At 39.2% G+C, this 18,051-nt stretch overlaps 1 protein-coding gene across 1 annotated transcript; it reads right to left on the reverse strand.

Annotated features, from left to right (window-relative positions):
• Positions 1-433: 433 nt before the first annotated feature.
• On the reverse strand, positions 434-17,713 carry LOC115676403 (pre-mRNA-processing protein 40A). Its single transcript, XM_030599305.2, has 29 exons — positions 17,528-17,713; positions 15,935-16,004; positions 14,924-14,989; positions 14,530-14,820; positions 14,255-14,440; positions 13,428-13,501; positions 12,368-12,437; positions 11,029-11,081; positions 10,868-10,925; positions 10,464-10,792; positions 9,474-9,546; positions 7,871-7,969; positions 7,694-7,762; positions 7,536-7,613; positions 7,294-7,380; positions 7,115-7,149; positions 6,883-6,988; positions 6,597-6,677; positions 6,415-6,507; positions 6,296-6,349; positions 6,067-6,183; positions 5,819-5,917; positions 3,831-3,878; positions 3,665-3,757; positions 2,552-2,659; positions 2,407-2,471; positions 2,207-2,309; positions 870-1,172; positions 434-782 (listed from the first exon to the last, which is right to left on the reverse strand). Exons 2-29 carry the CDS (start codon positions 15,965-15,967, stop codon positions 648-650), a joined length of 3,006 nt encoding a protein of 1,001 aa, XP_030455165.1. The 5' UTR covers positions 15,968-16,004; positions 17,528-17,713; the 3' UTR covers positions 434-647.
• Positions 17,714-18,051: the final 338 nt, after the last annotated feature.

Genomic DNA, 18,051 nt, shown 5'->3' on the forward strand with positions numbered 1-18,051 from the left:
GGTCTTTTGGAGGCGCTAAGACGGTTAATACTTCATCTGTTCATTATACCAGGCACCGCAAAACTTTGTGTAACCACTATCATTAAGCTCAATTGATTTGTCTCGTAAATGTGACTACTCGCAATTGCAGGCCGCTAAGCCAGAACACTCCACAAACTTCGATTGTTTAATTTTCAGTAAAAACTACATGAATAATTCAAGCTTCGCCAGCAGCCGTATCATTCAAAATGACAAGGGTTCTCCATAACTGCAAACATACGTCAGGCAAGCCAAGATGTTTGGCTTTACAAATCCTCAAATGCAGAATAACCCTCGGTGATATTTAAAAGGCGACATTATCCAACATGATGATGTTGGCCTTCACCAATTAAATCAGTTTAGAAGCGGTTCACAGGGAACCTGTACTCTCAAAAGTGACCATGAAACCTGCACGGACAGAGAAATTATCACCAACAGTCTTATTGATCTATGCTCATCAACCTTCAATTTTTCAGCAGCCAGTCGGACATTGCTAGCCATTATCCCCGTTTCACAATGGCAACATCCCAGACTGTTGAACATCAAAGAATTGAACGGGTAACAATTTTACTGAGCTAATTAATGCTAATCTTGCATGTAAATGTCCAGACAGAAGACATGACTGTGGACTACTGGATTTCCCCGTCTTCACCAACTTCGCCATCTTCTAGCTCCTCATAACCACTCCGGCGGGTACTATCTCGGTGGTCTCTCTTATGTCTCCTATGCCGGCTCTCAGTTTCTGATTCAGGTGAGTGTGCATGCTGCAAGTACATAACAGCAGTTTATCTTTCTGATAACTACATCTTGCTTAGAAGAATTGAGTAGCATTTGCATGAATACTTGATTACCTTCCTCGATTTTTTGCGATCACTACCATGTTTTTTAGATCTTTTGGAATCTTTTTCATCCCGGTCAGAGTTGACGTCGTCACTGGCAGTCTGATGGCGCTTACGATGCTTCCTATCCTTTTCCTTTTCTTTCTTCTTGTCATCCTTGTAATCATGTGTATCATCCACATCTGCAGTTTCACTGTCAGTTTCATCCTTCTTGGATTTCTCCTTCCCCTTTTCTCTTTCACGATCTTTCTCCTTCTCTTTTCTCTCCTTGTCCTTGCGTTTCTCTTTGTCCTCTCTCTCCTTTTCTTTTCTAGCCTGCAATGTCTCAATGGAAGATTGGAGATTGAGGAACATATTCAGAGCTAGTTCACACGACGTCGAACATATCTATACCCAAGGAATTAATGAAAACAGCAGGAAGCAAATACGATTGCCTCGTTAAGATATTCCTTAACTAGTAGAGACACACAAGCAGCATTTACAAAACCGGGCTGGTGAGCAACTGGTCAAGTGACTGATGAGCAGTTCAGCCCGTGTCCGATAGTTCAAAGAGGTCTAGTTGAACAGCTATTTGATGATCAATAAAAATTAAATTATTGACAACAGATAATCCAGAAAACTAAGCTAGCCTGGTGGTGTGAACACCGAGACCATTCAGGAGACAAAGCCCTCCTGATCTCTGGGATAAGGATAATCTCTGTGTGTGTGTGTGTGTGTGTGTGTGGTGCAACGCCCAGACCATTTAGGAGACAAAGCCCCGACTTGATCTCTGGTCTAAGGATAACTCCAAAGGATAACATGCACTGTCTCTCTCTAAAATATCTCATAATGGATAATTTTGCACAGAAAAACAGATTTGCATTGCCGGATACCTTCTGCACTAAAGTATATACCTGTTCAGCTAAGAACTGTACCCAAATCTTGAAAAAGGGCACACATATCAATACATTGCAAAACAGTAATCAAGCCAAGCCTCTAACACCAACAAATTAAGCCTTATCCCACTAGGTGGGATCAGCTCTATGTATCCTTTCATGTTATTGCGGTCGACTCAGTATCCACTAATTGTGTCAAGGCTTAATTCCCCTTATATTTCCTTATTGTCTTATTTCACCTTTTTTAAGTCTAAGAAAGGAGGCAAACTACAACAACAGCAACACATTAGAAATTCACCAGGTTTTGACAAAAGAACAAGTACAAAGTGATAACTATCTAGAGCCAGCCACACCAAAACATTATACTTAATTAAGCGAAATTGTATAATTACTACATGAGTTTCGTTGGGCTATAACAACGTACTCTAAAGAGCAAAATATATGAACAAGGAGCTGTTGACAAATTTCAATCACCTTTTCCTCCTCACGCTTGCGTCCCTTCTCTTTTGCCTTCTCCTGCAAATACGCTTTGTATTCCTCAAAAATCTCTCTACTAAAGCTCTCATCCCCCATCAATCTGACAGAGTACATCAATAAAGAAAAGGAGTTATTGTGAGCACTTTGACAATGGTTAAAGAAATGAAATGAAATTTTCAAGAAAATTGGAACCGTACTTAAATTCATGACTATCTTCAAACAGAGGTTTGCACTCGTCCCAATCAGAAGTTGCGGTTATTTCCTGCAAGTGATAGAAAATCATTTCTCTAAAAGATTTGAAAAACTTCTAAAATAGTCATACCCATAGGAGCTAACAGATACCTTTAGCGTATACAATAATTCAGTGAAGTCATCAGCAAGACGGCGACGTTTTTTTGCTTCTTTTTCTTCCTTCTCCTTCACTCTTTCAAGAAGCTCCTCAAACACAAGCTTCAGTACGAAGTACAATTACGGTTTAGTTATGTGCAGTTAACAAATGCCACAGCAGAAATGCAAATCCTACACGAATATGCCAGATCCCCAATCGTGCGTAAAAGAATAAGGCAAAACAGGCGTCACTAGTTTCTAATTTTAACAGACAAAGTGTAGAGATTCTAAAGCCAGCTCATCAGAATCTGAACACTCCAACACCAGCATCATCAGCATCATTAAAGAAATTGAAGCCTTTCACATGTATGACGCTACAACCAAAAAAAAACAAAATTTACCAATCAATATAACTCAAAATGAATGTATTTGCCTGCAGTTCATTTTAAGGTGGCATGACAAGCATGACAAAAAGATTTCAAGTACTCAAACTAATGCATGGAATTAGAGAGGTACCTGGGTCTAATTAAGTGCATATCCATACTTAACAAGACCTGCCCTCCCCTAATTGCTAGCAAAAAGATTACATTCACCTACTGTTGCATGCACACATTTAATAGCACCTCGATATGTCAATCCATAGAAGTCCATGACATACAAAAGTAGCCGCACATTCTTAAAACAAGATGCCCTCGAGCCACATATTTGCAGATTTGACCATATCTTAATCTGAAAAATTCTCATATAAGCGCCTCAAACCTACAGATCTTAAAACATATAAACATCCGCATTCAAATCATGCAGATTTTCCACAATATGTAAGAAATAGAATGATACTTTTAGCTTGCATGTCTTCTTTCAAAGTTGTAACGTCTTACCCCCCCCCCCCCCCCCACCCACCCAAAAAAAAAAAAACACACACACAAGCCAAATGCCTCTTTCCCCCATTCCATTCCCCCACCCAAAAGAAGCCCATACTAATTCTTTCACTAAAAAAATCAATCACGCCCCCAGCAAGTTTCTACCTTAAAAGTACTTCAATAATTTAAACTTCACTAAGCTCCAGTAGATTTTACCAGAGATAAGAAAGATATATCATTTGAAACTACAAAGAAAGAAGCGAAGTACCTTCGAGTTAACATCTGATATAAGTGGGGCACCAATATCTTCCAAGACAGAAGCCTTGAAATCCTCGAAAGTCCATGTTGATGCAATAGAGATCTAATGGGAATGACTGATCACTAATGACCAAGTAAAAGATGTAGAAAGATATACTTTAAGCAACGACCTTTACCTTCCCCAATTTCATCGCATCTTTTGCTCGAGTTTTATCATCATGGTACTGCCCATTAGCCAAAAGCAAGTGATTAGATAATCCATAAACCATGATATAGGAATTTGACTACTTTAAGGCGGATGATATAAATCCCATTAAATTAGAAAAATGAAGTAAAGATTATTGAGAAAACAATCGTGACAGATGTGTCTTCAAGAAAATCTAACAATCTTAGAAGGAAATGCCTCCACTAAGACTATCTTATTGTAACACAAGTTTGAATACTTGTCTTATTCTTTTAGGTTTTTTTATTGCTTCTCTCTTATTGTAAAGAACATGCACAATTCCAGGCAATGCAACTCTTCTAGTATCATAACAAGAATAATAGAGATGCGCCTTGAACACAAAGAGTCTAGATAACACACTTGTCTAATGCTTTTTGACAAGAGACCATCTACTGGATTTAAGAATGTCTCACCGCTGCTCAAAAGAATATCAAAAATCAGAACGCACTCCCGGTTGCTTATGATTCTAATAAGTTAATAAATCCTGGTATCGCTCAGCCACATTTTTGGTATTCAATGCTCATCCAAAGTCCACAGCATGTCAATCAATACCAAATTAGAGTAAGAAAGCATCAAAAAAATGTCCAACTACTGTTCAGGGACATACTTTAGTCATTTCCAAGCAAAGCATAACTGAAGTCCATTGATATACTATTACTTGATCAAAGTTTGTTATTTCACCACATTGGCCAGTGTGTGTTTTACAGTGATCAACTTCAGATCTGTTAATTCATACGGACTTTTTCTTAGTTTACATTCGTGTTGCAAGAGGACGTCACTCACAAGTTTACCTCAATATCACCCATCATGATCAGGTTTTATTTCGGCTTAATTACAGAAAGAGATCAAAGACTGAAAGGTAATCTAAACTTTAGTCCACCAATTTGATAAATGTGCCAGCACAGATGCTTTTAAAACTCGTAAAGTGTTGACACAGAATCAAATCACGCAGATGATACCAATTGACATACAAAATCATGACTTATCGCCACAATGTCTGACATGGGCTGTGCGACCATCTTGGATAATCCAAAACAGCGGCACCACTAAAACTAGCTGGAGTCACACAATGTAGTATGACCTACGTATAGGTCCCGCAAGGAAGAGTAAACCCTCACCGACAAGAGCCCAGATCACGTGACCAAAATTTGGAACCAATTACCCTCGCAGAAAAGAGCAGGAGGCTAAGTGTCCCTCAACAAAGAGAGCAAAGGGCCACACAAACCCTCGATTAAGCTTACAATGGGTTGTGCAAACAAATTCCGGCATGTAAACCGCAGAGGATCTCTCTCTCTCTCTCTCTCTCTCTCTCTCTCTCTCTCTCTCTCTCTCTCTCTCTCTCTCTCTCTCTCTCTCTCTCTCTCTCTCTCTCTACATACATACATACATACATACATACATACATACATACATATATATGAGTTCTGCTAACTTCATCTAGGTACAACTCTAGGCAATGTCAGCATCCACGTGAGCATTTAATGAGAGCTTACTCGCCATTAAAAGTGAGAAGAATTTTAGTGTTAAAAAGTTAAAAGAAAAGAAGCTCGAAGTTAAGGGTCTTTCTGAATTACGGCCTTTCTTGAGAGTTGGAGAACTACGGAAAAGTGTCGGCTTACAAAGTTTTCTACATTACTGTTCATAAACCATGCAAGGGATGGAAAAGTACAATACTGCATCTCCTTACTGGAATTCACTGTCAAGATTCAGGTCTTACAGGCTCCTGCAATCGATAAACTGTTGGTTCTTGTCCTAACCCACCTCCTTTTCCTGTTTACCGTCAACGACTCTTTACATGGTCCACGTTAACCAGATTATTCACTTCATTAACTTCTAATGTTCAGAAAAAAACCAGCCATGGGATGCAAATATCCTTTTTCTTTATCCACATCCCTCCAATAAAATAAAACGTAGTTAAAAGGGTGTGCACAAGTGAGATACCTGTTTCTCTAGTTCCTCCATGACATCCTCAAACAAATCTTTAGGAGTCGAACCGGAGGTATTTGATGCAACTGCCTGATACTCAGACGTGTCTTTAATCTGCAATCCAAAGAAGAATTGCTGAAGAACAGAAGAGGCCTACAATGTGCACTAAGCTCTCATATTTTATTCTGTTTAAATTAAAGGCAGCCCCAATGGGTGGGAGAAAAAAAGTGAAGGTTGTCCCAAATTTGGATATAAGCTTTTACCTTCAAACAATAATCATGCCAGAGAGCCTTAGCATTGAGTGTGCCCGCAGCAATATGTTCTTCCATCAGTTTACGAAATGCATCGCGGTTTTTCCGCTCGGACCGCCTCAATTGTTCCTTCATTGATTAAAAGAAGACTAGATAAAACTATAACATGCATAATACAATTAGAGATATGCAACAATATAAAGATATCAGAAGCTACAAAAAGCAATTAAACAATAGGTACCTTGTGTATCTTCTTTTGTTCCTCTTCTTCCTTCTCCAAGTCACGGACATAATCCTGTCATAACGAACATCAGCATCCCAACTTAAAACTCCAGGCAACGAGTTTGCCACTTGTTATACCTGATATATGAGCAATCTGTCAATTTTTTCAAGACGTGAGCATCTTTCATCATCCTCTAAACGATCGACAATTTTTCGCCACTGGCTGTTCACCTGCAAGAAAGAGGAGACTTCCAACAATCAGGATGACATGAAAAACTTTAATAACCCAAAACTACTTGTGGGCAGTCACTTGTATGTACTTTAATGAAGTCACAGGATTCTAGATATTTTCGGTATTCTGCGACATGGTGCTTGTGCTCCTCAACAGCCTTTTCCCTTTCCTGAAATTGGTAACTTGGGTCATTACAACATCAAAACAGGCTGAAAATACCCAAGTTGACATCTAAATGAGAGGCTGGCGACGAGGATGGCAGTCTGAGACAGAAAGGGAGAGAAGACAGACTACATCCTGACGGGAAATTTACATGCAAATAAAGTACTATATGGGTTTACATATTCCACCATCAAATCTCTTTAAATTTGTACCTTCCTTCCAAGTTCCACCATATAGTTTTCAAAAAGATCCTCCCGGTCTCTATTCCGTTCAACAGCCTTGAATCGTTCATCATTTTCAAACATAGTCACTGCTTTGCTGAACGTGACAAGAATTCCATCAGAGACTAAGACAGTTATAGCATCTCAGATAATCTGGAACCATAAAATAAGAACATATAGATGAACTAGACAATCTAGCATTCTCAACAGGAAAGAGAATCACCTCCATTTTACAGAAGATGTGAGTTCTGTACACTCCTGCAAACCAATTAACCCAGAAAGACTAAAATGTGAGGAAAGGGGAAATGAAATAATCAACTTCAAAGTGGATTTGTCGTGCATAGAGTGTGTTATGACCCATGGCAGGATGTTGAACTGCTATTTAAGCCACAATTATCATACTTCTAGCATCTTTGTGAATTCTTCCTTTGCTTTCTTCTGCCTCACGCGCCTCTCCTCCGCTTCCACTTTTCTTCTTTGACCCAAGTACTACAAAATAAGGCAAATGATCTTACATTACCACCGTAAAGGCATTAAGCAATTACAGCTGCGAGAGAGAGAGAGAGAGAGAGAGATGATCTTCACTCTCAAAAGGGGACGAATGAACCACTGGATACACAAACCCAAAAATTTAGGAACTATACCTCATTGAATGTTTGTTTTCGCTCACCAAGTGTCTTGAGAGCACTGTATCTTCGGTCATTGATTATCTCTCTCATTGTCTGGGATATTACTATCAACTATGAACATTGAGAAATTCAATATATGTGTAAATATAGACAAAGAAGTCCTAAAGTAACACCTGCTCCCAAGTCCAGTCGGACTGAACATTCACGGACTCCAGAAGCGCTTTAAATGCATTCTTAGCCTCCTAGATAGAATACGAAAGAAGACAAGTGAGCAGGAAGTGGAGCAAACAATAATCATAAAAACAATTCGGAACATCAACTGCCCAAGACAATAGTCTCTAGGTTCCCACCTGCTTACTAGGATATACTACGGGTTCATCTTCTGGGGCTTTGTCCTCTAAAGGAGTCTCGTTAACCTTCCCAGCCACTGCCATTCCTCTTTTTGCCTCCTGCCAATTAGTACACTAATGTCAGATGACACACAAGTGCATACTATTCCAGCACATCCAAATGCACTATGATGTCAAATCTCTCGCTAAGAACTTGCATAACATGACATTGTGAATGATGAATTTCCTGAGAACAAACTCGGCAAGTACATCAGTCCTAAAAGAAAAGAAAAGTCAGACTATTTCCACAGGACTTGCACCATCTATCGATCCACAATACAGTTCTCCAACTTGCTTGTTTTAGCAAGGAATAAGACAGCTAAGTTGGCTGGTTGTTGGAAGGCTAGGTCAGAAATGAATAAATCGTGTGGGAGATTGACTGGAGGCTAGAAGCAATCTTGATTTTTTTTGAGTTATTGCACCAGATGATGTCAGATGTGGGAAAGGATGACCTTTTACGGACAGATTGTCGTGGATGTGAAACCTTTTCTGTGAAATCTAGTACCATGATCTCATCACTCCTAAGCAGCAAGAGAACACACTTTTACCTTGGAAGTATGTTCGGAAGCACAGGCTTCTTTTTTCTCTAGGGAAGCTGCTTGGGACATATTCTAAATTTGGATGACATTTAAAAGCAAGGAACTTCATTGTGGATTGATAGACTCGATGGGCAAAGAAGGTGCAACCCTTGTGAAAATAGCAACTTTTTAGATTCGACCGAATATTTGACAAAATATTCCAAATATTTTCAAAAGACTTGCACCATCCTCAGTGATAGACCCGATGCGGTTGGTGGAAATAATGAAAGATGTTCCAACCATAGGCTAAACTTGATATAAATCTCGGTTACATTTACGTTTTAGATTGTAAGTTTAATTGGTTTATCTTTATAGTGTGCTTTTTTTTATAGAAAGCATGGACTACAGAAAAAATAGTTGGTTTGTTTGATATGTGTATTAATGTTACTCGTTTTTTTGGCAAAATCTAGTATCTATATGTATTATAGTTACTCATTATGTATAGATTGACATTCTTAAAGCTTTCTCTTGGTAGTTTGTAAAATTGGGAGATTTTTAATCCGACCATACAAATCAATCTTATACACCCCACAACAATTTATTCTAAAAAGCGATTTTAACCTTGGTTACAATATAATCGGACCAGACAGATCTAAACTATGGTTTTTGCAATTTTAGGGGTAAATTGGGTGATTCAAGAACGACAATACAATGTATATGCTCATTTGGAAAAGAAAGAAAGAAGAGTGCATTTCAAGGATGAGAATCCTCCTAGGATTCTTTTAGAGACATCGGCTACACACCATTCACTTTGGTACAACAGGAAAGTTCAATTTGACACTTTTATTTTGTTGGAAATGACAGACTATCTTTTCTTCATAACTTTTGTATGCAGTGTCTTCCCTAAAGGAGCCGTACCCCCTTGGTACCTTCTAAATGTACTTCTGTTTATCTTTCCTAGGAGAAAAGGAATTTCCATGAGACCTGCTGAAAAATGATGATTGTCATCTAGATAGGATCATTATCAGACAAAAGTTGAATCATACCTCAATATCCTGCAAAGAGGCACCATCTACGGACAATGCCCCATCTTGAGATACCACAGTTTGAAAGCTAGCCCTGCAAGTTGATGATAAATGATTCAGCAGTCAAACTATTACCACATACAACAAAAAAAGCTCCAGCACTTTTAAAGGATTTGCCTAGAGAAATCTGATAGCAACTATGGCTGGGCATATAGATAATGATGGGGTGTAATTAGACTCCATTCTTTTACTGGTCAGCATCAGGATAGCAACGGGAACTATTCTGCTCAGGCACAAGTGGCATAGCAGCAATCCTGTGAAGATGCTATTCCTAGGGTCTTTGCATTTAACATTATAACAGGACCATTTGACCAAATATTTCGCTGTGGATTTACATTAGAGATGTTAGCATAGCAGGAGGGTTGATTCTGGTCCGATCCAAGAATTTTGGTACAGATCATTTAAATTGGATGGGTCTCAAACGTCGAGCTTATATATTTACTGAGATTTCATTATTCCAGATTCATGTCAATTGTTTGAAGTTGACACTTTTCTCAAATTAGATTCAGATCAAGTCATGTTTTCACACCACTAGCTTCTACTAGGAAGTGCAACTTGTGTAAGGCTCATCATCATGAGCTTCAAAATCTCTATGGTTTATTTCTGCAACTTTATCAGAAGATATTTGCTAGGAGACACTGATCCTATCTTGATACTAGCAAAGTAAAACAAGAATTTTACCCAAAACCCTATCAGCTGTGCCTGAGGAGGAAATGCTCTTCAAGGTTGTATGACTAAATGTGCATATTCTAGACTTTGCAGCAGTTTTATTACCGTAATAACATTTCACTTTCTTAATAAGCCACCATATATCGCATTGCATAATGCAGATTATTAACAGTAGTCTGCATGCTATAGCTCTTTTGGAGAGAAACAAGGTGGCATGAATGGATGTTGCATAATATTGAAAGAGTAAAATAAGGAAATAAAAAGCAACAATGACAGGTGTACCCTGATGAGTTAGCAGTGCCAAAAGTCGGAGACACGCTGGAACTTCCTGGAACGGTAGCAGGGGAAGCAGATACTGCCGCAGCTTGAAATCCAACATCATTCACCGTTGCAGAGGGGGAAGGCACACCAACAGTAGTTGATGGACCTGATATTGCCGGCTGGGTTGCATTAGGCAAAGGAAGAGCAGAAGTGACTGGAACCGGGCTAACAACATTTGCTGTAGCAGGTGCTTCAGTTGATCCACTATCACTGGCAGCAGGGCCTTGAGCTGTTGTTCCTGACTCCGCAAGTCCTTCAACATTAGCTTTTAGAGCCAGTTCCCGAGCTAACTGAGGTCAGGCAGCGATAGTTTAGAAAATTGAGCAGAAAGCTAGAGGATACCTATCGAGCAACAAGTAACAAACCTTCATTTCCTCGGGAATTGACCATACAGATTGCTTCGTATCCTTATTGTAATAATATCTGCAATAAGCCAACTCCCAAATATATAAGGATGGTGCAAAAAGAGTGCTGGCAACTATAAAAGAACCGCATTAATTAGGGAAAAAAGTAAGTCCCCACGCACTTTCTTCCATCTGAATTTGTAAACTCCTTCCACACAGTAGATGCGTCAGCTCTCTGTCATAAAATGTAGTCGCTAATTAAAAACAAGAGGGAAACGAAAATAACGAAGAAGAACATATATAAAGAGATAAAAACTGAATAGCAACAGATAAGGCAAGCGAAATTACTCAAAACTAAATATATTTACCTTCATAGCATTAAAAGGATATGTTAGCAGCTAAAGCAAATGATCAAGGTAATAAGATACATTGCATTAGCTCTTCATAAGGTGAGAAAATCAAAATGACATACTGAGGTAGAAAAATAATACAGAACTACAGTCGATAAAAGTAAGAAATCGAGATGCATAATTTGTCAAATCAAGAAAATCGTGCATGCAATTATCAGGTCCATAATAGTCTGGGAATACCATGACACGGCAATAAAAGCATAAGCAGTCTAGCTAGTGATGGTTTTCAGGAATACACAGCTCAAAAACTCTGTTTACTGCGATTAAAAACATAAGTTGCTATGCATGTGCGTATTCCGCGTTAGGTTAAAACTAGCAAACATTCGTTGGCAATTTTGCATGAGTGATGGGAATGTGTTACGAGAATGGAAAGGATTTAGCATATCTTACACCAACAGCAAGAAAGCTTCAATATGGTAGCCTGACTAAGCCAGACGTCAATGGTATCCACATTCCACAAGATATAATACCAGGTACCTTTCTTCTGACCCTGACCAATTAAAAAAGATGACCTCCCTAAGGTTTTCATTCCTTGGTAGAAACGCCAATATATGAATATCATTACACTTTGAATTACAAGCTAAGTACAAGAAGGACAATCTATCTATTCAGACACTTTAAGCCATTAACAATGATACATTGACGACTATTGTCAGGTACAAAAATCCGACCAAGCTTCAGGTTATTCTACATTCTAAATAGTCTTAGCTTATAACTACAGATAACCATACTACATTGTTACGTTCAAGAGACAATATGGTACCCACTCTAAAACTAAACAAGAAGTGTGGAAAAGAAACATATATTGCAAACTCTAAGTTGTTTTATCCATCAGCCACTTGTCCATACAGCTCGATCCCACATCATGAATAAACTTAAGGGGCCAACTGCTTCCTCTATAGAAGTGAAATACCACCTTCACAGTGAGCATATACAGCAACAGAAAATTATTTAGCATTGATATATCATCATAAAAGAACTTCTACAGTAGATAAATCCAAATAAAACGTTTTATTCAGTCCAAACTTGGGCAAAATGTTAAATATTCCACAGAAAGACACGTGAATCACATGGCTGCATCGAGACAACACCTGAGAGCATCATAACTCACCTCAATGGGTGTCATCAATTCTAGAGGTTTTTCCCAACTGGACTGTTTGGTCTTCTTGTTGTAGTAATATCTGAAGAAAAGTAAATAGAATAGGAAAAAATTGGAAGTGTCAGGAATTCTCAAACTGGAGAGGGAGCAAAAGAAGGCAGAGGCAGTTGCAACTAACCAAGTGTCCTAACTTGGCTGAGATTTATTAAGATTTCTACTTCTCTCGCAGTTTCAAAAGTTAATCTCAATTAAACCCTACAATAATATACATATATATAAAGGACTTTGACGGTGACATCATAACACTACAGTAGTTTGATGATTACATTGAACTAAGATCCACAACTTGACCATAATTGACCTGGCTAAGCACAGAGCACAGTTTGCATTCATGACTTCAAGTTACACATATTCAGTAAATAGTATCCCCTTCCAGCCAAGCAAACAAGTTGATGCACAATAGCCTGTGGTTTTCCATCGTTTCCCCAAAAGAATTTGAAAGAAAACAATTTTCAGCTTAAATTGGCTGATATGATAAAAAAAAAATTTCCTGCACAGTCAGAACATAACCAATGGCAATAGTTCACTTTATTCATTACCATGATAGAGCATGGCTTTCCATTATTTCCTCAAAACAAATGAAAAGAAAATTTCCTCTTTTTTAATACTGTTATCCTGATTGATTTCTACATGATTAGAATAGATGACCACAGTTCACCTAATTCAATCAGCATTTCCAAAAGGCCAGCTTCCAATTTTCCACTATCACTACGGACCCACGTCAGACTAAACAAGTATTACAGACATCTATGGTTGTAAAACAGACTAACAATGAAAAATAAATCAGAGGGATTAGTGACAAAACATCTATGACTTGATCCTGAAAACAAGGTCCTTCCAATTGTTTAGAACTTTTACTTTTAAAAGAAAGTCCTTTACTCATTTCCCACGCCCTCTATTATACTATTATGACATTTGTATTAAGCAGAGAAAGCCATCAAATTCCTATGAGCCAGATAAACTTGACTTTTGTTTCCTGAAAATGGATGACTGCAGTAAAACAAGCAGTTACCGTCTCCCATTAGAAGCTTCGTGCTCTTGCCAATCAGATGATGACTGCTGAGAGGGGTTTGGAGCATTAACTGCCTGATATGCAAAAACAGTAAACGTTTGAAGATGAAGTCACTTGGAATTAAAAGGCACAAGAAGCAACTAAAAAAAACTTGAAGTGGTAAATCATTCCTTTTGCACCTCCGGAAAGCGAGAGTTCTAACATAAGGTAAATGAAATTATCAACTTTCCAATGAGGGGAGGGAAACTTCATTCTAAGGAAAAAAGTTGCTGCGCAACTCTAATTTAACTAAAGGCATCTTATGATCCCACTTGCTGCCATCTCCCCGCTTGATGAAAAAAATGTAGAACTGCAAACTAAATAAAAGTCTACATCGCATGATGAGAACAAGGTATCCATATATCGAATATCCTACAATGGCAACTCCATATAAGGAAAACTTAGTTCCATGAAAAAAATCTTAAACAGTAATTCATGATAATTTGGGATCGGAGTGGACAATTCTGTTTTACCGTGCCAGGAAGCATCGAAATGATAGGCGCACTACCACAATTAGATCACACAGCTGTAGGATGCAGGATAAGCACATGAGCTACAGAGAGCTAATGTCACTGAGATTGTGCTTTAAAATTGAAAACCTCGTAAGGTAAGCAATTGCATGTGATAGCATACTCTGTATCTTGAAATTTGAGAAGCATACAGAATTTTCAGTTTTATTCAATGACTGAGAAAATTATGCCGAACAAGCCAAACCCTTTAAAGAAGACTGCCACCACATCAAGTCAAAATTGCATGGAATGGAAAGAGAAACCATCAGAGGCACTCACTGCATCTGGAGGGGAAGTAAATGGAGCTTGTTGTCCAGTCTGCTGAACTGGCATCACAGGTAATGCATTATGAGCTCCAGAGGACAACCAAGGCTGTCCAGCAACAGGTGCATGCATTTGAGTCATCGGCTGAATATGAGATGGTGCACCAACATTATTCTGTTGCTGGCCAAAAGGTGGTGCAAACTAAAAAACAACAGACAACTGTGAAAATAAGCACACTGATGTAATTTATATAAAGCTAATAGGAAGAATAGATTAAATTGGATTCTTACAGTGTAAGATGAACCAAAAGGTGCTCCAGGGCCACCAACACCAGGCATCGGATTATGAAATGGAGGAGCACTTGGCTGGGCAGAGTTAGACGACAAAGGCCTACTTATTTGAGCATAGGGCATTGACAAAGCCTGCGATGATGGAGTATAACTAGGCTGACTAGACCTTTGTGGTAACTGCTGCATTGGATGAGAAAATTGAGGTAGTTGATCTTGTCCAGCTGGTCGAAAATGTTGGGAAGTGGGGGGAAGATATGTCTGCCCTTGCTGTGTTGGAATAACCGCTCGGTACTGCAGCAGATGTTTGAATCTATCATGTACTTATGATGAAAAATTATGGGAGCAAAAACTATAGCAGATATAATTTGCCAATTGCACAGAAAAGGAAACTTACTTGCATGGGTATTGACGATCCAAAGCTCTGAGAACCTAAAGTTCCAGATGGAGGAGGCCAAAGCGACTAGTTGACTCAAACAAAAGGTACCATAAATCAGAATCAAGGTAACAGTCGATAGATAGAACAGCTCAAAAAAGGAGACTCCCAATAACATCAACAGGAATGCATACACATATGGACAAAAGTTGGACACTATGCAAAGAAAAAGAGGAAATGGATACTTTTGCTGGATATCAGAAATTGAAACTTCTCCTAACCAAGTATGCATTCCATGGTCATTATCAACCGTTTTTACTACAATGTTTGTATTACGTGCTCACGTTAGTTCCTGTAATGCAAGGACCATCAAGTATGAATAAAACAAGGAAATTTTGAAGCAGACAATAGAAAAGTCCACGTCAATATATTTAAACTGAAAGCATTTAATAGACGACTTGATTGATTCGCCATCTTATTTTCTCACACTTAATAATTATCCCCACAAAAGGGACCCAAGTCAAAAGCAACACCGATGACCCTCTGCTTACTGAGATTATTGGGATTTTCTACAATTTAAGTGATAGTTGGTAGCTAGCATAATCTAAGCATCTCAAGAAGACAGTTCTCTCAAAAAACTTTGGTTCTATTAGTTCGTCATTTAAACTAGTCTTCGATGATGTACTAATTCAGATTGAAGGCAGAGGAAAGATAAACAAAGGACCAAATTCTCTCTCCGTATTTAAACGAGGATTTCTACAATAAGACACATCGTTCATTGTTATCCAAGAATTCAACAGGGAAACGATTCCAAACATTAGTTCACTCCATAACAAAGCATGACAATTTTTTGCTTATCTCAAACTCAGATATGACATAAATATCAAGTATGAAGAAAGCTGCTTCGCTAACTAACCCCACAACCAATACGCATGAGCATGCATACTCATGCATGGTGCACACTCAACCATCCAACAAACAAAAAATGAAAAAAAAAATAACTAATAAGCTAATATCATCAAAGGTTTCTACCTGTGCACCAGGGGATTGGGAATTATTGGCCATGCCAGCACAAAACCAGGCCTCTCTGATGCTTGAAGAGCTGCAGAAACTCGTGTATTAGCTCAAACATCACCTGAATAACTTAACATGAACCACACTTTTAATATCAAACAAACAAGTAGTGGATTATTCAGTCAAATCAGGTAATAAAGATTAGCTGGATCAAGCCTAAAACCTAAGTGGCACACTTCAGAAGCATATTGCAATGGCAGTGCTTGATGATAATCTATGCCAGAAAATTTACACATAAGTAATTCATCCCTCCATGATAATTAGATATGAAAGTCAAAGGCTCTCCGGCATAAGACTCAGGTGGGCATTATCTAAATCATTCTGAGACTATTCTTAAGGCATTGAGACAAGGCCATAACTTAAGATCTGCATGACCAAAAAGAGTATTGTAGGACCATGAAACAGAAGATGTTAGTGGTGCTAAGCAGCGAAAATGGTCTACAAATCCGGTCTCTAGCTAAAAAGTATCGTCTTTCCTTTTACTAATATTCAGTGGCTATGGGGAAGTTCACTTCAGTGAGATGTAATCCTTAATCAAGCTCTTCTAGGCAAACAGCTGGACTGATTCATGAGCTAATAAATCAGCCCTAAGGAATTGGTAGTTCAGGCTAAACTTGACTTCATACATAGAAGATGAATTAAAACCTGATGGGGCGGGGTTATCTTTGTGATTACCCAGTGACAAATTTGCAAATAGATATAAGCATACATGTAACAACCTCTTCCATCTCCATACTTCTTGGGCCTAGCAGAGTGAGAGCATGCTTTTGATGGCGAAGAGCTTCACATTTTTTAACAACTTCGCATTCCAGACATCCTAGAGGACATAGGCTTAAGAAACCTGCTGCTATGCACGCATTGGTGCGCATCGATGACTTTTTCCTTATTGTAAAGAAGGTTCCTTTTCCCCTTAACCCCCCCCCCAAACCCTTGCGTGAGAGGTTATTGTCCATTTTCAACTGGGCATTGCCTTAATGTCAAGAAGCCCAGACCAGCATTATTGCGAGAACCTTACATTATGTACGAGCTCCAATCTGATCGATTCACCCCATATAACAAAATGGATGTGCCTACCAAAATAATGGATCGACGCACCAATCATTCTCGCGATTATCACAGCCAAGCTACGACAGAGCCAAATCAAACTCCAGGAAAGCTTCTTACGTTTGATCCCGAAGCCCTCAGACTACTTTTCTGATTAAGTACCCACACGGTCACAAATTTTCCCCTCCACAGTAATTTAAAAGCAGCACCGGTATCACGTAATCAAAACCATCTAGTGTATTTTGCAAACGGGCGCTCTCCACAGAGCCCATCCTACGCAAAAGGCATGCGGTTGCCCGCTCTAACTTAGCTAAGGATGTCCCGAACACACACCAGCTCAAAGCGAGCTGAAACGGACTGCCCGGGGGAAGTCCCGGAAAAGGCCCGGAACGGAGAGACGAACGAGCCGTCCTAATTGAGCGGACACCTTCCACCGTACCAGAAGCAATAGGCGTCGGGAAAAAAAGGAACAAGAAAAAAGGGTAAACCGAGAGCAGCCAGACTTACCGACGGAGCGGGCGGAGAAGGCGGAGCGTCGAACGGCGGTGGCCGGAGGAGCGTGCGGGCGAACGAGGGAGGAGCTCGGAGGTGGGCTCGAGGGATCGGTGGTTTCAGGTGCTAGGGTTTAACGGAGCCATAGCCATCTGATACAGAAGAGAGAGAGAGGAGGAGGCAGAAGCCGACAGGGAAGCACGGAAGTCCCGTTCCCGCTTGGGCACTCCTGCGCCACGTCGTCCGGACGACATCATCGGGCCGGGTCGGGCGCTATGCGACCCGCATACACCCGGTCTGAACATTTAGGGTGCACATGAATACCATTATGTGCCCGGAAACTATTTCTGAACAGAAATGATTTTTTTTTATTCTGTGCCCGGAAATAATTTCTGAGTATTTGAAGGCGTTTGATAAACTGTCCAAAATTTTTATTCCTAGAGTAGAAACGAACAGAAATGCGTTTGGTAACTACACAAAATTTCTGTTTCCAAATAATATTTTAATAATATTTTGAATTGTTTAATTTTTTTTTTATC

Source organism: Syzygium oleosum, unplaced genomic scaffold (assembly GCF_021117445.2).
Source record: "Syzygium oleosum isolate NSW1041296 unplaced genomic scaffold, Sole_v2.1 Sole_v2.05, whole genome shotgun sequence".
Taxonomy (NCBI): domain Eukaryota; kingdom Viridiplantae; phylum Streptophyta; class Magnoliopsida; order Myrtales; family Myrtaceae; genus Syzygium; species Syzygium oleosum.

Bases quoted from the DNA above. Each gene is read 5' to 3' on its own strand.
- LOC115676403 (XM_030599305.2), bottom strand. From the start codon at position 15,967: ATGGCCAATAATTCCCAATCCCCTGGTGCACAG. The intron at 14,821-14,923 runs GTAAGTTTCCTT...CATCTGCTGCAG, and splicing joins GATCGTCAATACCCATGCAA to TACCGAGCGGTTATTCCAAC. The intron at 2,310-2,406 runs GTACGGTTCCAA...GTACTCTGTCAG, and splicing joins GAAGATAGTCATGAATTTAA to ATTGATGGGGGATGAGAGCT.